Consider the following 22,329-nt stretch of genomic DNA (forward strand, 5'->3'; position numbering starts at 1 on the left):
AGGAGGACCTTATGAAGGTTTTTCAGGAACTTTTCTGGGTTGAAAATTTTGAAAAAAGTCTCGATACCACGTTCCTTGCATTGATTCCTAAAAAGGCCGGGGCTACCGATATTAAGGAATTTCGGCCTATTAGTTTGGTAAATAGGGTGTATAAGATAATATCCAAAGTTCTTGTGAACAGATTAAGTGAGGTGATGGGGAAGATTGTTACACAATCTCAAAATGCTTTTGTAAAAGGAAGACAGATTTTGGATGCGGTATTAATTGCTAATGAATGCCTTAATTGTAGAATGAAAGCTGGGAACACAGGGATCATGTGCAAACTCGACATAGAAAAAGCTTATGACCATATTAATTGAGACTTCCTACTTCTTTTGCGTAGGAGGTGTGGATTTAGGGAGCGATGGAGGGCATGGATTCATTGGTGTATATATTCGGCAAAGTTCTTCATGTTGGTAAATGGAGTCTCAGTGGGTTTTTTTCAAAACACACGTGCATTGAGACAAAAGGACCCGTTTATTGTTATGGAGGCTCTAAGCAGGATGCTTTCGGTAATGGTTGAAAATGGCTTTCTAGATGGCTTCTCAATATGAACCCCGGATAGAGGTTGTATTAATATTTCTCATTTATTATTTGCAGATAATACATTAATTATTTGTGAAGCCAAGCAAAATCAGATGCGAGTTTTGAAGGCCCTACTTTTCTACTTCAAGATAGTTTCTGGTTTGAAGGTAAATTTGGAGAAATTAGAATTGATGCCAATTGGGGTAGTTCCTAACATTTGACAGTTAGTGAGAACGTTGGGGTGCAAGATAACCTCCTTTCCTTTGACTTACCTGGGACTTCCATTGGGGAGTGCCTCGAGGGCTCCTTCGGTATAAGATACAGTGATTGAGAAAATTGAGCGGCAATTAGAGGGGTGGAAGAAAATGTATTTGTCAAAAGGTGGAATGATTACTTTGATAAAGAGTACACTTTCGAATTTACCTACTTATTTTTTTTTTTTATCTCTATTTCCAATACCAGCAAGTGTGGCAGCCCGTATTGAGAAGCTCCAACGTGATTTTTTGTGGGGGGGTTTGGGGGATGAGTTCAAGTTTCATCTAGTTAGGTGGGAGTAGGTTTGTTGTCCTATCTCAGGGGGAGGTCTGGGGGTTAGAAACCTAAGGGCATTCAATCGAGCATTATTATGCAAATGGTTGTGGGGATTTGCTAGGGAACCTGAATATTTACAAAAATTGGTGATTGAGAAAAAATATGGGGGTTTATGGGGGGATTGGTGTACTAGAGAAGCAAGAGGGGCCTATGAAGTAGGTTTATGGAAACACATAAGAAGAGGGTGAGGGGTATTCAGCCGTTTTGCTAAGCTTCAGTTAGGTGCGAGATCTAGAATCAAACTTTGGAGCAATGTTTGGTGTGGAAACAGGGCTTTGAAAGATTCGTATCCTTCGCTCTTCGAGTTGGCAAGTGTCAAGGATGTCTCAGTAGCAAAAGTTATGGAGATATTGGAGGGACGACTTCTTTGGAATATTAATTTTAGTAGGATGGCACAAGACTAGGAAATAAGCAGCTTTGCAGATTTTTACAGCCTCATATACTCCATTAGACCAAACAGATAACAAAAGGATGTTCTATGGTGGATCCTAGCAGGCAATGGTATTTTTTCCATGCGATCATTCTATAAGGCCCTCACTCAAGAGTCCAATACTTAGTTTCCTTGGAGAAAGATATGGAGTCACAAGACACCTCCCAAAGTTTCTTTCTTTGTTTGGACTGCCTCTTTATGTAAGATACTTACTACCAACAATTTGAAAAAAATGAGGATTATTATTGCAAACTGGTTTTGCATGTGCAAAGAAGCGGGAGAGTTGGTAGATCACCTCCTATTGCATTATGATATAGCAAGGATTCTCTAGAATGAGGTATTCACTCGACTGGATATGGCCTAGGTTATGCCAAAAACAGTGGAGGCAATTTTGGCTAGCTGGGCAAACTTAAGAGATCGGCAACCAATTAAAGCTATTTGGAAGATGATCCCTCTTTGCATTATGTGGTGCTTGTGACAGATCACCTCCTATTGCATTGTGATATAGCAAGGATTCTCTGGAATGAGGTATTCACTCGACTGGATATGGGCTGGGTTATGCCAAAAACCGTGGAGGCAGTTTTGGCTAGCTAGGCAAACTTAAGAGGTCAGCAACCAATTAAAGCTATTTGGAAGATGATCCCTCTTTGCATTATGTGGTGCTTGTGACAGAAACACAATGAACGAACGTTTGAAGATCAAGAGAGATCGTTGGAGAAGCTTAAAGTTTTATTTTTTATGAACTCTTTGTAGTTGGACTATTGCTGTGTACTTTAATGGCATGGCCCTTCATGATTTTCTTGTCTCTAATGTGCCTACCTAGTTAGGACATCATAGTTGTAATTTTGGCTTTTGCCATCCGTTTTGATCAATAAAGTCTGTTTATTTATCAAATATATATATATATATATATATATATATATATATATTACAGCATCACACATCTAGTTTACTGGTGCCGTAATATATCCAGAAGTCAGTTTGGCTGTTGTTAATTGCATTTGTGTATGATAATCCTCTGGCACAGTTTGCAAAGGCCAATGTTTCATGACTGAATGACCGGCTAATGCTATAATTGCTGGCCACCCTATCAGCTTTATCACCATTGACTAAGTCACTAACAACGAAAGCCAAAGATTTTGTGTAATATAAGAAATTTTAGCAGGTGGGTGTCGGATCTTTGGAAAAGATACCGATTATTTGAATTAGCTTAAGATTAGAAAAAAAAATAAATAAACAAAAACAAAGATGTGTGATACAGTTTAAATTTGGAGATGGAAAGTGGATGAAAAGGAGTTGGGAGTTTTGGGTTGATAGCGAACTATTTAGCTAGCGGAGATAATGACAACTGGGTTTTGCAGATGAAGGAAGATTCATTGAAAAAATGAAGGCAGAATATGGCATTTGTTAATTGTTCAATGTTTATATGCAAAGAGCCTTGAGAGAGAGAGAGAGGAGAGAGGGGGCCGGCACTCCAATGTACCTAAGAAATAACGTCTGTATTTCCACCTACGGTTTCACGCATGTGTCCTTGTACAGTAACTACAGCTATACTGTCGTGTATGTCAATGTCAAGTTGTCAACGTCTCTGTGGTCTTTTCTTTGTTCCTCGACAGTATGTCAATGTCAAGTTGTTAACGTCTCCGTAATCTTTTCTTTGCCATTTCTAAAATCTTGAATCCTTGTACTTTTATTTCTTTCTTTATTCATTTGTTTGTGCTGTATGGTTTTCATATCGTTGACCAATATTCAAATTCTGCGATTTAAACGGAGGTATCTAGGATTCTTCTTTCTATCATTCTATGTATTAAACTTGTCTTGCATCTGATTTTGATGCGAACTGACTTCATCCGATAAATGGAACCGCTGTTTATCATCTTTTTCTGTCATCATTTTTTCATTATGAAAAATTATATTTATATTCATAAATGTGTAAATATCATCAATCATATGAAAAAAATGAATAAATATATAATTCACATGAAAAAATAAATTTTTTAATAATACACTATTTTTTTTAAAACGATTGTACAACACTTATGCATTCTACAAATATACGTAACATTACTCTTTCATTATCTACCCCATAAATGAATGGATTGATAATTAAGAAAATATTCTATTCGCGATCATATATATCACACATTGCTTGCATAATTTTATTTGCAAGTATAATGACAACATGTCAACATATGATTTGCAAACTCTCCCCCAAATTAATCACCAAAACAGGATGTGGACTATGGTTTGAGGTTTGGTTGTAAATGCAAGAATTCATAAATTTTCTGATTGATCCTCGTGGAATTCCATGGAAAATGAATAATCCTACTTCACATCGGAAAGAGTTTAGGGAACAATTTCAATTTCATGCACACAAGAAGAATACCTTGTCCCCAGCCGTATATTCTTTCCTTTTTCCTGGTTGCTTATGAATAAATGTTCTAGAGCCACAGTGCCTTCTGTTGCTTAGTTTTTCTCCCAAACGATTCATAAAAAAGGTAGCTTCATCACATATTCAGACCAAGAGGAGAAATATCATATTGGGAGCAATCTGCTCTCTTAAACAGATTCATGACCTTCAGCTTTCTCTATTTTATGTTACAAATAAAGAGTACACAACACAAATTCTATGAAAGACAACTATTAGTACAACACAAATTCTCTGATTTGCTACACTGAATACAAAATTGTGAAACCTTTGTGACTGACTGCACCACAACCATGATAACGAGAAAAATTTGTAAAAGAGCTCAGAGAATCATCAAATTTTACACCTAATGAGGCTCATTTACCTTTTTCAGCGCCAATCGAATCCAGCTTACCAACAGAAACAACAGTCTCTTTCTGTTGAACTCTTACCATTATAATTATTTGTCCATCAGTTGCAACGGTAGCTCCTGACAAGGAAACGGATGGTCTATAATGGTTGATAGATTCACTTCTTCCGAGACTTGTTATGATTAACTCTGACAATATTCCGGCCAGACTTGTCCCAACCATCACCCACTGAAAAGCTCCCTCCTAAACTGTTCGTAGCCTGAAATGGAGACAGGTTCTGTGGGGTGCCCGAACTCTGTTGGGCAAATTGGAAGGGATTTGCTGCTGGTGGAGTTGGCTGAACCAAACACAGAGCCAGATTGAGGAGGTAAGACAGGAGGTTGACCAAATATTGGAGCTATAGGCGTGGATGCTTGAACAGTATCCTCCACCATGCTGTCCTCCATATCCATTTGATCATTGGTTCCTGAGGAGACTGAATTAATTACAAAGTTCCAAGAACCAGGAACATGGTGCCTCTCTGGTTCCTGCACAAAAAGAAAGGGAGATGGTAAATTTCATGTCCTCTACTGGACCTTAGATCGAACCAACGAGATTTCACTGCATCTGAGAGCACATAGATCATTAAAAGATACACTACAATTTCACAACTGTAATACCATGACCAGGGGCAATAGCCATTGAGTGATGGTTCTGTAAAATTCTTTTTTTGATCGGAAAGCTGTACATCAGCAGATATTACATGCAACCAACGTTGGTTCACTAAATTTTTTACCAGTTGAGGCCGAATAATTTGACTCTGGTGGCTTATAATGATAGAGAAAGGGATGGACAAATTAAATATTTTAAAACAGTACTCACAGGGCAGTTGTCATTTCTTCTTATTAGATTGACACTTCTTATTAGATTGACATGAACAGAGGACCTCCTATCTGCAGGTTCAAGCTCTCTAGGGCACTCAGACTTTCTGATAGTCTGCATTGAGATGCCACCAAATATGTAGAAGAGTGAGAGAAATCCACTGCTGATGCCAGGGTTAATGGTTACCCAATGAACATAAAAGGAAGCTACAATGTAGAGTCGAGTATCAACAGTCAATCTGCATGATTACCACCCAAATTCATTCACACTAACTCAGTAAGAACAAGGGAAAGATAAGACTGCATGCAACATATAAACCTGCAACGGATTTTTTTTTTCGGTTCATTACCATAAACAGATGCTGAAAAAACAAACAGAAGCCATCCACCTGTAGCAGAAATTATGATGGCTGCTTCTGCCTTTTTTTTTTTTATTTTTTTTTATTTTTTAACCAAAGAATTCAAAACATATACCTTAAGCTGCAAGCGACACACTAGCCCGACTCAAATTTTTAATAATAGTGCTTACTTAAGCTTCGCAACTATAGACCTTAGCTAGTTGTGTTTGGTTATTAAACCAAATTTAACTCATTTGAAACCAATTATTAATGGGATACATTATTTTTTCAATTTTTTTATAAAAAATTTAAACACATATCAACCTATTTCATACATTTCAATCTAAAAAGTTAAATCTATCTCAATAAAAAAAAGTTAAAACTATCTCAATGAGATCTAAAAAGTACTAATATAAACGATTCAACTCAACTTATTTCATCTTAACGTCCAAAAGCAACCTTAAAAGTTAAAGTTAAATTACCAAAAATCTCAAACATGCACTTCTTTTAATTTTTTTAATTCTTTTTTATTTAATAATTAAGAAAATAATTATTATATGAATATTTTTTTATTATTTCGAACATTTTTTTAAATATATTTAAACATTTTTTTAAAAAACATATTCATATAATAGTTATTTTATTAATTATTAAATAAAAAATATAAAAAAAATAAAATAAGTGCATGTTTGAGATTTTTGGTAATTTAACTTTAACTTTTAAGGTTGCTTTTGGACGTTAAGATGAAATAAGTTGAGTTGAATCGTTTATATTAGTACTTTTTAGATCTCATTGAGATAGTTTTAACTTTTTTTTTATTGAGATAGATTTAACTTTTTAGATTGAAATGTATGAAATAGGTTGATATGTGTTTAAATTTTTTATAAAAAAAATTGAAAAAATAATGTATCCCATTAATAATTGGTTTCAAATGAGTTAAATTTGGTTTAATAACCAAACGCAACTAGCTAAGGTCTATAGTTGCGAAGCTTAAGTAATAAGCACTATTATTAAAAATTTGAGTCGGGCTAGTGTGTCGCTTGCAGCTTACCGTTGTAAGTGATCGCTAGTGTAAAATTCATCTTTTATTTTTATCGTTTTTTTATTCACATTTTTTTATCATTTTTAAATATCTTTAAAAAATAAAAAAATACATCAATACACTAAAAATCATTTTCTTAATCATTAAGTAAAAAAAATTCACTGAGCAGTCAAATTGAGCAACTGCTAACGAGCAGCATAGTAGCTTTTCTCTAAAAACTTATTTACTATTTGAGAACCATACGTTATAAAATATTTTCAAATATGTATATTTGTTTAGAAATAAATTTTAAAAATATTTTTTGAGATAAAAAGACATAAAAAATCATTTAATTTTTTAAAAATCATGACTATATCCTTAGTAAAAATCAAATTTTATAATAAAAAACAACAAAAATAGTCTATAGAATTTTCAATGAGGATAATGAAAAACAAATCTTTAACAACACATAAGTGAAATAGCAATACATTACACAATTATGTACAAGATATTGACAAAGTTGTATGTAAAAGTTGTAATGAATTTTTTTCCCGTTAACAATTTTTTAAATGTATAATATCCAGAAAAATATGTTGATGAGAAACATCAAATTCTAAAATGTATTTTATAAACAATAATGTTACATGCAGTTTTGGAAGGCACAAGAGCCAGGCAATCACTTCAAAAAATAGCAGTCTACTATTAAAAAAATTAATTTCTTTCCATGTAAATACCGTATTTATTCACTTTTTTAAAAAAGATTATATTGCACTTGCACACTCAATGACTTTAAATATTATTTCTCCTTTTGAAATTAACAAGTACTTTAAATCTATCAACAAACGACCTAAAGTCTTTAAAATAAAACCTTATATCTCTCAAAATTAAATAAATTATATAAACAAAAAATTAATTTCTTTTTTCTAAAATACATAAGGGTTGCCTCACAACCTCTTGACAATGGGTGGGGAGGGGGAGGGTGTTGTCCAATCACTCCTAACAGCACTCTTAATGGATTGTCTAAAATTAAAAGACAATTTTAACTAATGTGAAAAAAAAAAAAAAACTTTTGATTATTCCATTCACATACGTTCTCACATTGGAATATCTATTTTTTTTTATATAATAATAAAATAATATAACAATAATTTGGCTTTGGCTATTCACATCAAATTCTCACATTAGATTATCCATTTATTCATTATATAGTAATGAGTAATTAATAATTAAAAAATATTTAATTTTTTTAATTATTAATTTATTTTTTTATCATATTTTACCATTCTACCTATTATATGTTAATTAGTAATCATATTCTAATTAAATCACGGGTTAAAAAATTAATTAGTAGTTATATTCTAATTAAATTAAATTACTAATTAATGATTAAAAAAAATGGAGCTTGTTTCTCAGCTATGTTAGACTGGAGGTGATTGACTGCCGGCTAAACTATCAGCTTTGTTTATTTGGAGGTGATTATGAAAATTCACCGGAGGCATATTCCTTACTAGGACAAGCTATGCCAACGTTAATATTTATTTATTCTTTGATGAATAAATCCTTCATTTAATGGCCTTTATTTTTCTTTACCAGAATGGTATTGGCTGTTGAAATATGTCTACTTGAATGTTTTCTAACTCTGATTTTGGTTTTATTAGTGTACAACCTCCACGCCCAAAGATATTGCATGTCTATGGTCCTCGTTTCAGGCCCCGGTGGCGACCTCGCAGTGATTTCATGGCTGCTGGTTTATCTAGGAAGCTCCATGCCCATACACCTGATGGAGCTAATTTTTTAGAGGATGCTATAGAGATGGGGTAGTTTTATGAGGTGGGTAGGAATTACGGTGACTGTTAGAAGATAAATCATGCAATTGTAGGCTCGTGCAAAAGCCTTCTCAGTTATTGGCCAATGATTTTTGTTAAACTAGATCTATCAGGTTCTCATCAGCTTCTTTAACATGCAGCACCACGATCTAAATTTACTTCCCCATATTCTTCTCTCGTTTTTGTTTCTTTTTTCCCCCACAAACTCCGATTTGTTGCATGCATTCTTCGTTCACAAAATTGTTTTTAGATTTTTCTCTCGTTTCTATCAATAAAAAATCCGGCCATGAAAAAAGCTCACATGGAGGGACTTAGCCTTGGCAACCATGGATGACACATTTTTTAGCATTATTGACTTGAAAAAGGAAAAATAGAAAGAAGAGCAGAAACAGTGTTGTTATGCTGTATAGAAAGTCGAACGCTTGAATTAGACTTATAAAGTTTACAATGAGCAATAGCTCTTAATATATTCCTTGCATCATTCCTTCCCTTTACACACAACCTCTTCTCTCTCACTGTTCTCCGACTCATTCAACTGGACGACCGGAGCTCCTTCAGCTGAAGAATCCAGGCAACTTTTAGGTTGCACCTTATCACTAGCAGGTTTATCATCTGATGCTTGGTTCTCATTCGACAATCGTACAATTGTTGTGTCTTTATCAAATTTGAGGACATATGCTTGGTTGCATCCTTCATAGAGTCTCTCCCTCATAGTGTCGATAATGTAGTAAGCATCTTCCTCAACCTTTAGCATGAAGAAGTGGTCATTCCAACATACAATGTAGACCGGCTCATCATAGCTTGAGCAGTCTAATGCAGAATTGGAGCTGATCTCATCCCATATATTGTCAAAGGACATGGCACCGTGTAGGAAGGTCCAAACTCCGCTCCTCCATTACTTCTGGATGGAAGAATCCAATAAAGGAATTTTCTGAAACTACAGAAAGAGGACGGATTTTAGCTTGGAAAATTGTCTCAAGATCGAAGTGTTTGTCAGGGAACTGCTCGATGTAGGCCTCATTATGGCAAAGATTTCTCCATTCCAATGATCCATCTCTAATCCGCCTATCAAATTCGGACTTGATGGGAAGCTCATCTCGGTTGGAATGCAACCAATCGGCAATGACTGCAACCAGAGCTGTACATTCGCTCTCCCCACCAGCACGTTCACTCCATTGATCGATTGAATCAAAAAAGACTTGAGTCTGGAGTTTCAATTGTTTGTCACGGCAGTATACTTCCTTACATTCCCAACTACCTAAAGCAAATTTCTCATCCCCAAACTCAGATATTGACGACCCATTTGTGCCAAAACCTTCATTCTCAAGCCACTGCCAGAAAAACTAACCCATTTCTACCAAAACCTTCATTCTCAAGCCACTGCCAGAAAAACTATCACTAGTTGCATAAAAATCAGATACCTTTATTGAAATGCTAGTAAAATAAGAGCTAAGCAGAAGGTTTGATACATACCCTGAACTAGACTCATCAGAACCAGAGGAGCTAAGCTGCCTACGATCATAATCAATATCATCTCCACCCACTTCTCCATAATGCTTTTTCAGAAGAGGCTCCACTTTGGCTTTATGAATCCTGAAGCTTAGTTTCCTCTTCTTCCAAGAAAGGATATTGCGCTTCAAATTCGGCCTTAGGATCTGCTCAGAAATTAGTGCATGTGAATTGCCAATATTACGGCAACCCACATTCAGTTTACTGGTGCTGTAATATATCCAGAAGTCATTTTGGCTGTTGTTAATTGCATTGGTGTATGATAATCCTCTGGCACTGTTTGCAAAGGCCAATGTTTCATAACTGAATGGCCGGCTAATGCTATAATGACCTTTGTTTCCTCTGATTGCCACTCATCATCATCACCATCATTATCAAGTGAATCTGTGTAAAAGGGATAATTGCCCTCGGGATCTGTGCTTTTATCAGAACACCTACCATCACTTCCCTCTTCTTCACGGCTTGCCTTCTTTGCTCTAATTGCTGAGACATAATCTGTGAAGTTTTCACTTTTCTCACACCAGCTTTAAGGGCAGAAAACTCATCTCTTTCAGTTGAGTTAGCTTCTGCATAACAGGGTGACAGTGGAAGGCACACTATCGACTTCTGTACCGTCTCTGAAGGTTGTTGAGCAGTTACCAATTCCATTAAACTGACAGATAACTGCATACAGATGAACTTGGGATAAATTCAAGAAATTTTCAAAAAATGCAAGCAGGCATGAATATGAGAAAATTATGCAAAAATCACACTAAAAATTTGTAAAAACAAACTCACCCAGAGTAAGGGACTGCACTCAGCAGTGCCATTAGCGACTTTGACAGAAACATTGATTTGGGTCTCTTTCCCATTAGCTTCAGAAGTATATTCTGAAAGTTCAATGATCCAGTTCCAACAACTTGAACCCTGTTCCTGGACCCTTTGTTCATACCCTATAATTGAAAAAAGAAAGGTCTAGTCATCAAAACGGTTAATCAATACGACACAGTAAAAGCAATTGCCCTTGGGTCGGCGGAGACAATGTCCAACATTTAGATAGGTGGTGTATTATTGTAGAATTCATTAGAAGCCGAGGGTCAAGCTGCACAATCTCAATATAAAACCTACACATAATGGAAGTCGTAAAGGAGGAAAATAATTTTTTTTTTTAAGAAAAAGAGGAATGACAATATTTTGGAGCAGAGAATATGCCAACATTATTCATCCATGATGCATGTCAAACGTCTGGATGAAAGTTAACATGTTGTATACGAAAACTGTGATGAAAGATCTTGGCGATAGCTCCAGAAACAGTATAGAACATACTGGGAAGGGATAAAAAAAAATGCAGCATCAATATCATCTTCAGCCGACCTAATGAATCTCAACCTCTACAATAAACACTGAGCAAATCAAATCATTTCCAAATATGTCTGATGTGATATATTTAAATGAGATAAAAACCTCTGTTTCCTTTATGTTAGCCTAGAATAGGTGGCAAAAAGTAAAGATTAGTACTTCACAGAACAGTCCACCCTCGACAAAAATCCAACACCAAGAGTGTTTGCAGGTACCACGGCTATCAAAACATGGCATGACTTCAACTCAAGAATTTTCAGTTCCACACACAAAAAAACATTTCATTCAGCATGAAAAATGAACCCCAAAAGAAAAGAAGAAGCCAACTTTAAGAAGTAATTCCAATATCCAAAGAAAGGATCCACCTATCTAGATATAATAGCTTTCAGCTTTCAGCCTTCAGCTTTTAGTTTTTATCTCATTTCCACTTTCATGTACCAAGGACAGTTGGTTTTAATGAAGATTACTAGTTAAGAAAAAAAAAAATTACAATATCCAATGGCCAAAAGAATTAATACCTAAAAAGGAAGAATCACAAGCAAACAAAACAAAAAAGAACTTACACTAAGCACAGTAAATGAGACCTCCCATGGACTAAACACGCCCTCTTTGTAGCCCGAGAAACTACACAAACTTCGAAATCGTTTCATTCCAGCACCCCATCATCTCCAACACCCACTTCTTTGGTGAAATTTCTCTTTGCAGAGTGCCTCAGCAAACTCAAAGCTCCCTTCTGACCTTTCCACTTAAGCTCACACACCAATGCCTTCCCGCTCTCAAATTGAGTTAAGGTTAAACCTTCGAGCCGGCGAACAAGAAGTATGGCTTCGAATTTCTTCGACGATGGTGGCGGCCATGCTGGCCACCCTATCAGCTTTACCACCATGCTGGCCAACCATTAACATCTCCGTAATCTTTTCTTTATCATTCCTAAAATCTTGAATCCTTGTACTTTTATTCATTTGTTTGCGCTGTATGATTTTCATGTCGTTGACCAATATTCAAATTCTTCGATTTAAACAGAAGTATCTAGGATTCTTCTTTCTATCATTCTATGTATTAGACTTATCTTGCATCTGATTTTGATTTGAACTGACTTCATCCAACAAAGGGAAGCGTTGTTTATCAATTTTTTTTTTATCATTTTTTAATTATGAGAAATGATATTAAATACCTAAAATCATTAAAAAAAAAAAAGAATAAATATGTGACTCACGTGAAAAAATAAATTTTTTAATAATAGACTTAACTTAAAAAAAAAAAAAAATACATTTGTAAACGCACTCTCCAATTGTAAAGTAGCATTACTCTTTCCTTATATACGACATAAATGAAGTGATAGATAATTAAGAAAAGAATCTATTCGAGATCTTCTATATCACACAATGCTTACTTTGCATAATTTTATTTGCAAGTATAATGACAACATGTCAACATATTATTAGCAAACTCTCCCCCAAATTAACCACCAAAACAGGATGTGGACTATGGTATGAGGTTTGGTTGTAAATGCAAGAATTCATAAATTTTCTGATTGATCCTCGTGGAATTCCATGGAAAATGAAAAATACTGCTTGACATCGGTTAAAAGTGATAGTTAAGGGAACAACTTAAATTTCATGCACACAAGAAGCATGCCTTGTCCCCAGCCGTATATTCTCATACTATTCTTTCCTTTTTCTCCCAAACGATTCATAAAAAAGGTAGCTTCATCACATATTCCGGCCAAGGGATGAGAAAAATCATATTGGGAGCAATCTGTTCTCTTAAACAGATTCATGCCCTTCAGTTTTCTCTATTTTATGTTACAAATAAAGAGTACACAACACAAATTCTATGAAAGACAACTATTTAACAACACAAATTCTCTGATTTGCTACACTGAATACAAAATTGTGAAGCCTTTGTGACGGACTGCACCGCAACCATGATAATGAGAAAATTTTGTAAAAGAGCTCGGAGAATCATCAAATTTTACACCTAATGAGGCTCATTTACCTTTTTCAGCGCAAATCAAATCCAGCTTACCAACAGAAACAACAGTCTCTTGCTGTTGAACTCTTACCATTATAATTATTTGTCCATCAGTTGCAACGGTAGCTCCTGACAAGGAAACCAATCGTCTATAATGGCTGATACATTTACTTCTTCCGAGGCTTGTTACGACTAACTCTGACAATTTTCCGGCCAGATTTGTCCCCAGCACCCACTGAAAAGCTCCCTCCTAAACTGTTCGTAGCCTGGAATGGAGACAGGTTCTGTGGGGTGCCCGAACTCTGTTGGGCAAATTGGAAGGGATTTGCTGCTGGTGGAGTTGCTGAACCAAACACAAAGCCAGATTGAGGAGGTGAGACAGGAGGTTGACCAAATATTGGAGCTGTAGGCGTTGATGCTTGAACAGTATCCTCTGCCATGCTGTCCTCCATACTCATTTGATCATTTGTTCCTGAGGAAACTGAATTAAATACAAAGCTTGTATTAGGGTTACCAAAGACAGGCTGTGACGAGGGAGTAGCCATAGCTGAAGTGAACGAGAAAGTGGGACCAGATGATGAGCCAGTATTCAATCCAAATACAACAGATGCACTACTAGTAACAGCAGCAGGCGTAGATGCCGCAAATGCAGTCGATGATGCAAATGCAAAGCCAGTTGAGGAAGAGGTAGATGCGGCAGCAGCTGTAGATGCTGTGAAAGGAAACACCGTAGAGGGCGATGAAGCAGCAACAGAAGCTGGAGATGCCATGAAAGAAAATCCAGTAGAGGGCGATGCAGTAGTGGGAACAGAAGCGGTAGAAGCTGGGAAGGAAAATGCAGTTATGGGTGATGTAGTTCCTGCAACAGGAGCTGTAGATGCTGCGAAGGATGAACCAGCTGAGGCCGATTTAGAGTTAAATGCTGAAGTAAATAAAGAAGACTTAGTAGGCTGCCAACTGGAACTAAACAAGCTTGAAGTGGTACCACCTATGGCACTACTGGAGTTGGCCTCGGAAGAGGAAGCAGAAGAGCTAACTCCAAAAGAAGTACCTGAATTGGAAAGTCCAGAAGCAGGAGTAGAAGCAGCAAACAGAGAACTGCCAGAAGAGAAAGCTGTATTCCCCGCCAATCCAAATGAGACGGATGGTACAGATGAACTGAATGGAAAAGATGCAGCCCCTGTCCCAGCAGGGGATGCCTGTGCACTGAGCACGGATCCACTGCCAGTGCCAAAAACAGTTGAACTAGGCTTATTATTAGCAGTTGAAGTGTCTGTAGGATTGAATGCAAAAATGCTACTTCCTGCACTGGCATTTGCAGCAGAAGTGCCAATAAAAGGAGAGCTGTTGAGATTGCCAAAGCTTCTCTCTGGCCTGGTCTTGGCTGCTTCTGATTCTATTCCGAAAGTAGCTGTTACTGGTGACGCTGAAGATGATGGTATTATAGATCCAGATTTAAACATAGGTGATGTCGAAAATGAAGGTGCTGCTACAGAAGAGGTAGACGGTGTGCTTCTGCTGTTAATCGTAGTGAATGCAGTGGTTGTGGGGGTGGTGCTGCTGCTGCTACCGGTGGAAGTAACAGTCAGTGCAGAGCTATTGGATGAAGGTTGACTGAATATATTATTAGAAACAAAAGGTGCAATGGGAGAAGAGAATGAGGAAGGGCTTGAAACAACAGACCCATTATTTAAGATAGAAGTATTGGCAGAGGTGTTGGCACCAATACTTGCAGTAGGTGTAGGTGATGATGCAGCAGATGAAAGTGCAGTTTCTGCTATGCTAGAAGTGACTCCAGCATTTGAGCAGTTCTTACTATCAGCTTTATCCATGTCAGGTACTTTGGGTACAGAATCAGTTGCACCAACAGTTAGAAAGCTGCACATGGAGATGTAAACAAATTCAAGTTCTCCAATTCAAGAAGATCAACTATTCAATGTAAGACTATTATATCTAAATCTAAGAAGTTAAACATAGTGTTTTAGACATCAGGCTTTAACATTGGAAGTGTTATTAATAAGGAGAAAAGTGCATAGACGGTCTCACAAATCCAAGAAATGTTCTAGCACCATTGAGAATATTCACAGGACAGAGAAACATGACGTCAATAATGCATTTTGTATCCCATAAGCTCCAAAGGACATTATAACTTATTCACAAAAACATGACATGGGACTGCTGAAGTAGATAATATGCATTTCATATCCCTCAAGTTCCAAAGGATGATATATCTGAACTGATCTTATAAAAACTAAGCAATCTCCATAATCTAGATAGGTGACTGTCTTGGGTTTATAGTGAGGCTTTATTACATATATAAAAAAACTAACTAAACTTAAAACTTCACATGGAAATCAACCAGCTTATCTACTTATCAAAAATAATTTTTATACGTAAACGTGCTTATCAAAAAGAAAATTGACCACCTTGTCTATAAGAATAGTTTTTTGAACACAAATCAACAGTCTCACATCCCTAAGCCAACATAGAAAAAGTTCTAAAATAGCTTAAATCAAACCATGGTGCTGCTGAATTCTAACGAAGCCCTGCACCCCCTACTCTATAACTGCTTCATGTATTTAAACCAAAGTTCTAAAATAGCCTTATATTACCAAAAAGGAGAATTGTACATGGATTTGACAGTTTTCTATTTCCAGTATCAAAGCCAGATGATATTCGAGAGAATTTTCTTAAACAAAATGGGAATCATCACCATGCTTTCACAGATTTTCATGGTTATAGTAAAATTCTAGACTGGTCCTAGCCTCAAGAGCAAACTTGTCTTGGTCTCAACAGCACTTATAAAAGGCATACTACTGATGTGATCTGCTAAAATGGGTCAAAACTTGACATCAGAAGTTGTTGATGCACAAATTAAGAGAGATTTCAAACCATTCCCCTCAGATGGATGTAAGAACTATGTCGTCTGTTCTCGAGTCATTGTCATCTTTAAGAAACTCAGAGCACCCTTTCTCTACTTTTATCAGTCCGTTCCTCTATAGAAATTCATTTTCTATCTAAAACGACGAGAAGAATATAAAGTGGCATGCATTCATAATCAGATTGAGCACCCCCTCCACACCCCCATCACAAGAAAACATAAAAGAAAAAGGAGATAAATCAGTAAAACATCAAATGGTTAGTTATAACAAATCTGCAGACCTGCTTGAGCTTTCTAGTTTTGCATCCGAACAAACACTAAATTTGAGGCCTGCAGATTCACTAGCTGAAAATGAGGGACCAAATACGAACTGCGGAACCTTGTCAGCACTAGAAACAGATGCAAAGCTACCAACTGGGGGAGTAGCATTTGGTTCCTTGGGCAAAGCAGCATTACCTCCCAAGCCAAACATGGGAGGTGCAACCTTTAATTGCTCAGGTGGTGCAGATTTATCAGATGTGAAGGTTGACTCCGTCACCGGCACAGCAGGTTGGGCAGCCATGCTCGTAAAGGTGGCACTGGGAAAGGCAAAGCCAGTGCCCTTTTCAGCAACCATAGGTCCAACAGAAGACACCAAATCATAGTTTTGGTTTGACGAAGAACTTGCAGGGGCCTTAAATCCCAATAGAGATGGAGGCTTCTCCATTGTTACTGCTTCAGTATAATGGGTCTTCCTCTCTGCCACAGAAGCATCAACCTTTTCTCTCTCCTCAACCAAAGGAGTAGGTACTGCACCATCAGGATAGTCATCATCCAGCTCCAAATAATCCTACAAAGCAGATACATAGCATTGAATTTATTTTATGGTTCATGAAAGTGATGCATCAGAAGCCTCAGGAGGGTTCATTAAAGGAATAGCATAATTTTGTAAACGTTGCCCCAAAAAACCAAAAATTTGATATAAGTAAGAAGCCTTTGTGTCATATCTGACAGGTAGCAGAACAAAAATTCAACCATGGAATTTATCAAACAACATCTGATCATACATTGGCCAGTAGAGGTTTGCCAAAAAACAACATACCTCATGTGCACTCATCTGGAATGCCCGTTTCTTTTGTGGAGGATGGGTGACAGAGTCCATCACAGCAGAATCTGCAGTTTTGACACCGGGCAAGGTGTCCTTGTTGGAAGATCTATAATCCATGCCCTTTAATACTGGAACCGACTTTTCTAAAGGAGCAACAAGCTTCAATGGGCCATTTTCAGCTTTGTTTTGCTTTTGAGATGTGCTGCCTACAGCATCAGGCAATGAGGTGTCAAGTATATCATCTTGTGCATTCTCCAGAAATCTTGGTGATTCTACAGTCTCCAGGCTCCTAAGAGCCCTTCCACGTAACATAGATGGCGACAATTTAGTGGGTGTGCTGTCCCTCAGAGAAACTACCTTGAGTTCAGATGATTTCTCCTTTGGCGAAGCCAACTTTTCAAGTTGCTGCAATATTTTTGAAGCCATCTCACTGGACTTGGATGGAACAGCAGGGAAACTTGTACTTGGCACACTGTTATCTCCATTTACTATTGATGCCTTTGCTGAGTTCTCCTTAGATTTTCCCAATAAAAGTTGTGTTTGTGTCAAAGAGGAAGGGTGTCGAGCAGTACCAAGACCGGCTCCATTTCCAGGAATAGAAAGTGGACCATCAGGAACTGGCAAACTCAAACCTCTTGAAGATAGAAGACTAGGTTTATGACGAATTCTACGTATAGGACCAACAGATCCTACATCATTGTCTAAGACTGAACTTCTGCGTTTTAAAGCCTGCAAAGGAAAGAAACACATTCAATAAGATCATGTTGGTGAACACCAAACATAGAGCATAGCATCTGATAATCTTTGAGATTTGTACCGCTTGCCCAGAGCCATGAAGTTTATCCTGCTCCCATGCAGCTGTAGATGACAATGAAGGCCCATCATAAGAAACAATGGGCCCAACACCCTGGAAAATAAGGAAAACAATATAAGAACTGAAATCTGAAATTATATTGACATAAAAAAGAGATTTATATTCCCAAGCATGTACACCTTGAGGGAAGAGGCTGGGTGAACTCTGGAATATGGCGTTCTAGCCATGCTATATATTGCAGATCTGCCTCGAGATCTAGGCGTTGTAAAACCATTTTCAGTATACCCAACATTACCAGAAGATCGGGGCATAAGTGACATAACAGGTGATTTTGGTGGAAAAGGCCGGCTGCTTATAATGGTAGAATCTTCCCCAAAGGCTCGACTGCGAATACCAAGCATAGATGGGGATACATTTAAAGGCCTACTGCCCATGTATGCTTTTGCAAGCTCTGCAGGTGAAGCAACATCTTCATCAAGGACCTGAAGACATTTTTAGCCACTACATGTGAAAGAAGTGCGTGCAATATGCAAATACTTTACTTTTATGAGATAAAGCCTCATGCACAACCCCCAAAATGAAATTTAAATTTTGTAAACCATTAAAAGAGGATGAGCTGCTTTTCTCACTCTTGAACTAATGAGTGGGGCTGATATGAGGTGCTCCCCAATCGAATTTCCTAAAGCTTGAGCTATTGGAAATTTCTCCTTTCGGTCATGAGGCACCACTAGCTCTCGTGGAATCAACTCAGCCTTTTTCTCTTTATCCCCAATATGTATATCAACAGTTTTTGAATGCAACAAGGCTGACAGATGATCAATCTCAGATCTGCAGAGCAGTTGAATTTCATTCAGGATCAAAAGAAGTTGTTACAAAATAATATTAAAAAAAGGACGCATCTACATGATTAAAAGGAATATAAACATCCGTTAAAGGGATACACGACAGAATGGTTAATTTGGAACATAAGAATCAGAGCTGCTGCTGAATGCAGACCAGAACACTAAAGTTAGATAGAAAGTGCATAGACAAATTGCATAAAGCGTACAAAAGATAATGAGATTAGAAATATTCATCATCCAAGGTTCCAAAACAGGAAGCTTTTCAGTAAGGCCTCCCTATAATATTGATATTACAAAGACTACCTGGTAAAGGTCTTCTGCTTTAAAATTTTTTCAAGTTCAGTCAAGCCACCTCTGTCAGAACTACCCATTGACTTGTCACCTCGATCAATGACTCCGTGCTGCACTCCAGAAGAATCCTTTACGTGCAAATTTGCACACAAGACAGACACATCAAATAGATACACATGGAAGATAACAATACTCCAGCAAAATCAACAAACCCAAACTAAAATATATAAAGTCTAGTTGTCCACACATTGTTCCTCCTAAAGAATACAGCTTGTGGAACCAAATGGAAAACAGAACTACAGAAACCGGTCAACATTGAGAAATGTGATTTAAAAAAAAAAAATAACCAAGACTAATGAGCTACCCAATTAGAATTTGGAATGCAGTTGAATTCTACCATCCAATAGGAGTGGCACCAAAACCCTTTGTGAGGTACCCTCACACATGCCGTTATTCAAAATTTATGTTCTTATTTTCTTCCCATCCCCATGGGAAAAAAAGACCAGACAGAAAAATGATACCCATTACTCCCTTTTCTTTTCAAATAAAGAAAAAAATATGGAGATCATTTTGCAGCAAATAGCACACCTTCAAAAAATCCTGCCTTCAAGTCCAGACACAGAGAAACTCAGCCGTGTCCCTTCAATTAATTAGGCGGCACTAAGATATTACATTCCAGAAACAAGTTCACAGCCAATAATTTGCTTAAATTCATCCTTAACTAGAAAAATTCGTTTCTTGCTTTCCCCCCAGAACCTCTACATTGATCAAAGCAGAGTCTCACTATAAGTCGAGCTTGAAATAGAAAGTCCAATGGACAAAGTGCCGGAACTCATTTAACTTCTTTAGGCACACCACAATGCAGAGGAAGGTATGCCTATTCCTTTTGACTCGAAGATTTATTTTGCAGAAATTTCATATAAACATAAAATGTAGGTGGTTGACCATTAAGTATAATAATTGACCTATTAAAGATCACATCTATTTAATTAATACAAGCTACCCATCTAAGAAGCAGGTTGAGACGACCTAATATAAATTGTAGAATATCCTCTAATGGTTTCAACTAGATGCTCATAGCTTAAAACCAAATTGCATTAGCATGTAAAAGAACTATAAGGAAACTAAATAGGAGATACTTTTCACCACTTTATCAACCTCACATTCTGTTTCAAAACCATGAACTCGGTAACTAATCACATAACCATAGTAACAAATAAAACAAAAAAAATAAATAAATGAGATTTTTTTTTTTATTGTAAATAGGGCTGGGATTTGATGTCCGGTGGACCTATGTGTTAGAAAATGAGAGCATACTGTTGAACCAAATGCCCACAAAGGCAGAATTTGGTCCCAAATCTCAAGTACCACGCCAAGAGACATTCCCAAATTTCTTAGCTAGAACCTTTTGGCAATGAAGCTTATTAAAAACTTGAAAATATGCAAAAGTTCAATCTATAGAAAATAAAAAAGATACAAAACTAAAATTGAATTATAGCATTACCCAGATGACAACTGGATACAAGCAATGAGTGATATAGGCATTTGCACTTACTGTGACAACTCCATCATGGTGCTGATCCGTCGATTCCCGGTGCTTATCCCTTACTTCATGCTTTGCTTCTGGCCAAACATTACATTTCTATTACATGAGATTACTATAATGCAAGCAAATCCATATATGTTCAACAAAAATGTTAGGCAACTAAGAAAAGTAGATAAGAAATTATAACAAAATACGGGAGCTAAAATATAACAACAATACTGGCAGAAAAAGCATGACGAAAAAAAAAGAAATTAAAGATAAGTAACAGATTCAGGAAAATAACAGTCAATAATGCCCACTTTAAATTAGAATGAAAATCCCCTTGGACTTTATTTCGAATATAAATCAAAGGCAAAAAAGAACCTTTACAGTTGAAATTCCAGTGATATTTTTCCAAGATTCTTTTATAAGTAATCAAACATTTTATCAAAATGCAAAACCCGTAGTCAAGCATGCAGAAAGTAAACAAGAAGATGCCCTAACTCATGAGCAAATTCTTGAAATACAGAGTGAAAAAATAAACGATACTAGGCACTCATCAATATGGGGAAAAAAGACTACGAGTCTTTGAGACAAAGTGACAACAATTGAAATTTCCAATGTAACACTTGATAGTTGCATCGTAAGAGGTAATCTCCCTCCCTCCCTCCCTACCCACTGCATAGACCAAGATTATCGGGCCTAGAAGAGGTCTCTCATATCCTATAACGCAAAGACTCGTTGTCTTTCTTCTAGTTCAATGTAGAGTAAAATGCCTAGGATTTTCGGACAACAAAATTAACTAAACTTTACCATATGCGATTGGGAGGAATAAAAAATTCAATAACAGGCAGAAAAGGATTTCAAGAAATATATAGCATCTCGAATAGAAATATCATTACGAGGATAACTAATTTTAACAAATACGAAGAGCGAAGAAACCCTAAATTAGTCCCAAAAGCTGCTTCCACAACACTAAACCAGTATCACCCAAGAGAAAGAAACCTACATCACAACTGAAAATAATAATTTTAAATTAACATTATAATGAGGGGGCAAACTAACCCATCCAAAATAGAGAGCAACAAAAACTCGCATTAAACCCTAGAAAAATGTGCCAAAATGAATACTCCGCTTTTTACAACCAATAACGCTAAACTTTTCAAAAACAATAAAATCTTACCAGAAGTGGAGGGTGGAGGCGGCGGCGGCGGCTGAAGGAGGCGCTTCCGGAAAACAGAGGAAAAGAGGCGTTGGGCGCTGGAGGTGATGAGCCGCTGAGCCGGAACGACAAGCCGCGAGAGCCACCCATTTCTGCTATTGTTGGTGTCGACGCTGACGATGGGGTTTCTAAGGGCCGTAGCCGGTCGATCATACGGCGTCGTATGGGTGCTCCTCCGAAAGGGCCGCTTCCGGAACTTGCCGCCGGTGCCCAAACCCTCTTCTGAAACGACGTCGTAATGGCTCCCTTGACGCGCCGTCTCCATACTAGGGAGAGAGAAAGCTAGGGGTTTGGAATGTCTTGGAAATTTGGAATAGAGTCCCAGCCAGAGAGCGTGCGAGAGAGCGCGCTCGATGCAAATTAGGGTTTTTAATGTTCGGAGCGAGAAAATGAAATTAATTGTTAGTAAAATGAAAAATAATTGTTAAAAGGAAAATA

The 22,329-nt window shown here is 37.1% G+C and overlaps 2 protein-coding genes and 1 pseudogene across 6 annotated transcripts; all 3 read right to left on the reverse strand.

Annotated features, from left to right (window-relative positions):
- Positions 1 to 4,125: 4,125 nt before the first annotated feature.
- LOC122294621 (plant UBX domain-containing protein 4-like) lies at positions 4,126 to 5,471 on the reverse strand. The gene is made up of 2 exons (XM_043103519.1): positions 5,225 to 5,471; positions 4,126 to 4,890 (listed from the first exon to the last, which is right to left on the reverse strand). The coding sequence occupies exons 1-2, from the start codon at positions 5,342 to 5,344 to the stop codon at positions 4,585 to 4,587; spliced, it is 426 nt and encodes a 141-aa protein (XP_042959453.1). The 5' UTR covers positions 5,345 to 5,471; the 3' UTR covers positions 4,126 to 4,584.
- A 3,318-nt stretch (positions 5,472 to 8,789) lies between these two features.
- Positions 8,790 to 10,565, reverse strand: LOC122293482 (annotated as a pseudogene).
- Positions 10,566 to 12,946: 2,381 nt separating this feature from the next.
- LOC122294619 (nuclear pore complex protein NUP1-like) lies at positions 12,947 to 22,261 on the reverse strand. Of its 5 annotated transcripts, none has more exons than XM_043103511.1 (10): positions 21,853 to 22,261; positions 20,700 to 20,767; positions 19,157 to 19,272; positions 18,641 to 18,839; positions 18,191 to 18,493; positions 18,015 to 18,104; positions 17,192 to 17,926; positions 16,392 to 16,939; positions 14,913 to 15,107; positions 12,947 to 14,792 (listed from the first exon to the last, which is right to left on the reverse strand). In XM_043103511.1, exons 1-10 carry the CDS (start codon positions 22,154 to 22,156, stop codon positions 13,397 to 13,399), a joined length of 3,954 nt encoding a protein of 1,317 aa, XP_042959445.1. In that variant the 5' UTR covers positions 22,157 to 22,261; the 3' UTR covers positions 12,947 to 13,396. The 5 variants fall into 5 exon arrangements, with proteins under 5 accessions (XP_042959445.1, XP_042959447.1, XP_042959444.1 ...); XM_043103513.1 differs by having other exon boundaries at positions 12,947 to 14,151; positions 14,281 to 15,107; positions 21,853 to 22,260; XM_043103510.1 differs by having other exon boundaries at positions 12,947 to 15,107; positions 20,700 to 20,764; positions 21,853 to 22,260.
- Positions 22,262 to 22,329: the final 68 nt, after the last annotated feature.

This window comes from Carya illinoinensis, chromosome 14 (genome assembly GCF_018687715.1).
Source record: "Carya illinoinensis cultivar Pawnee chromosome 14, C.illinoinensisPawnee_v1, whole genome shotgun sequence".
NCBI classification, from domain to species: Eukaryota; Viridiplantae; Streptophyta; class Magnoliopsida; order Fagales; family Juglandaceae; genus Carya; species Carya illinoinensis.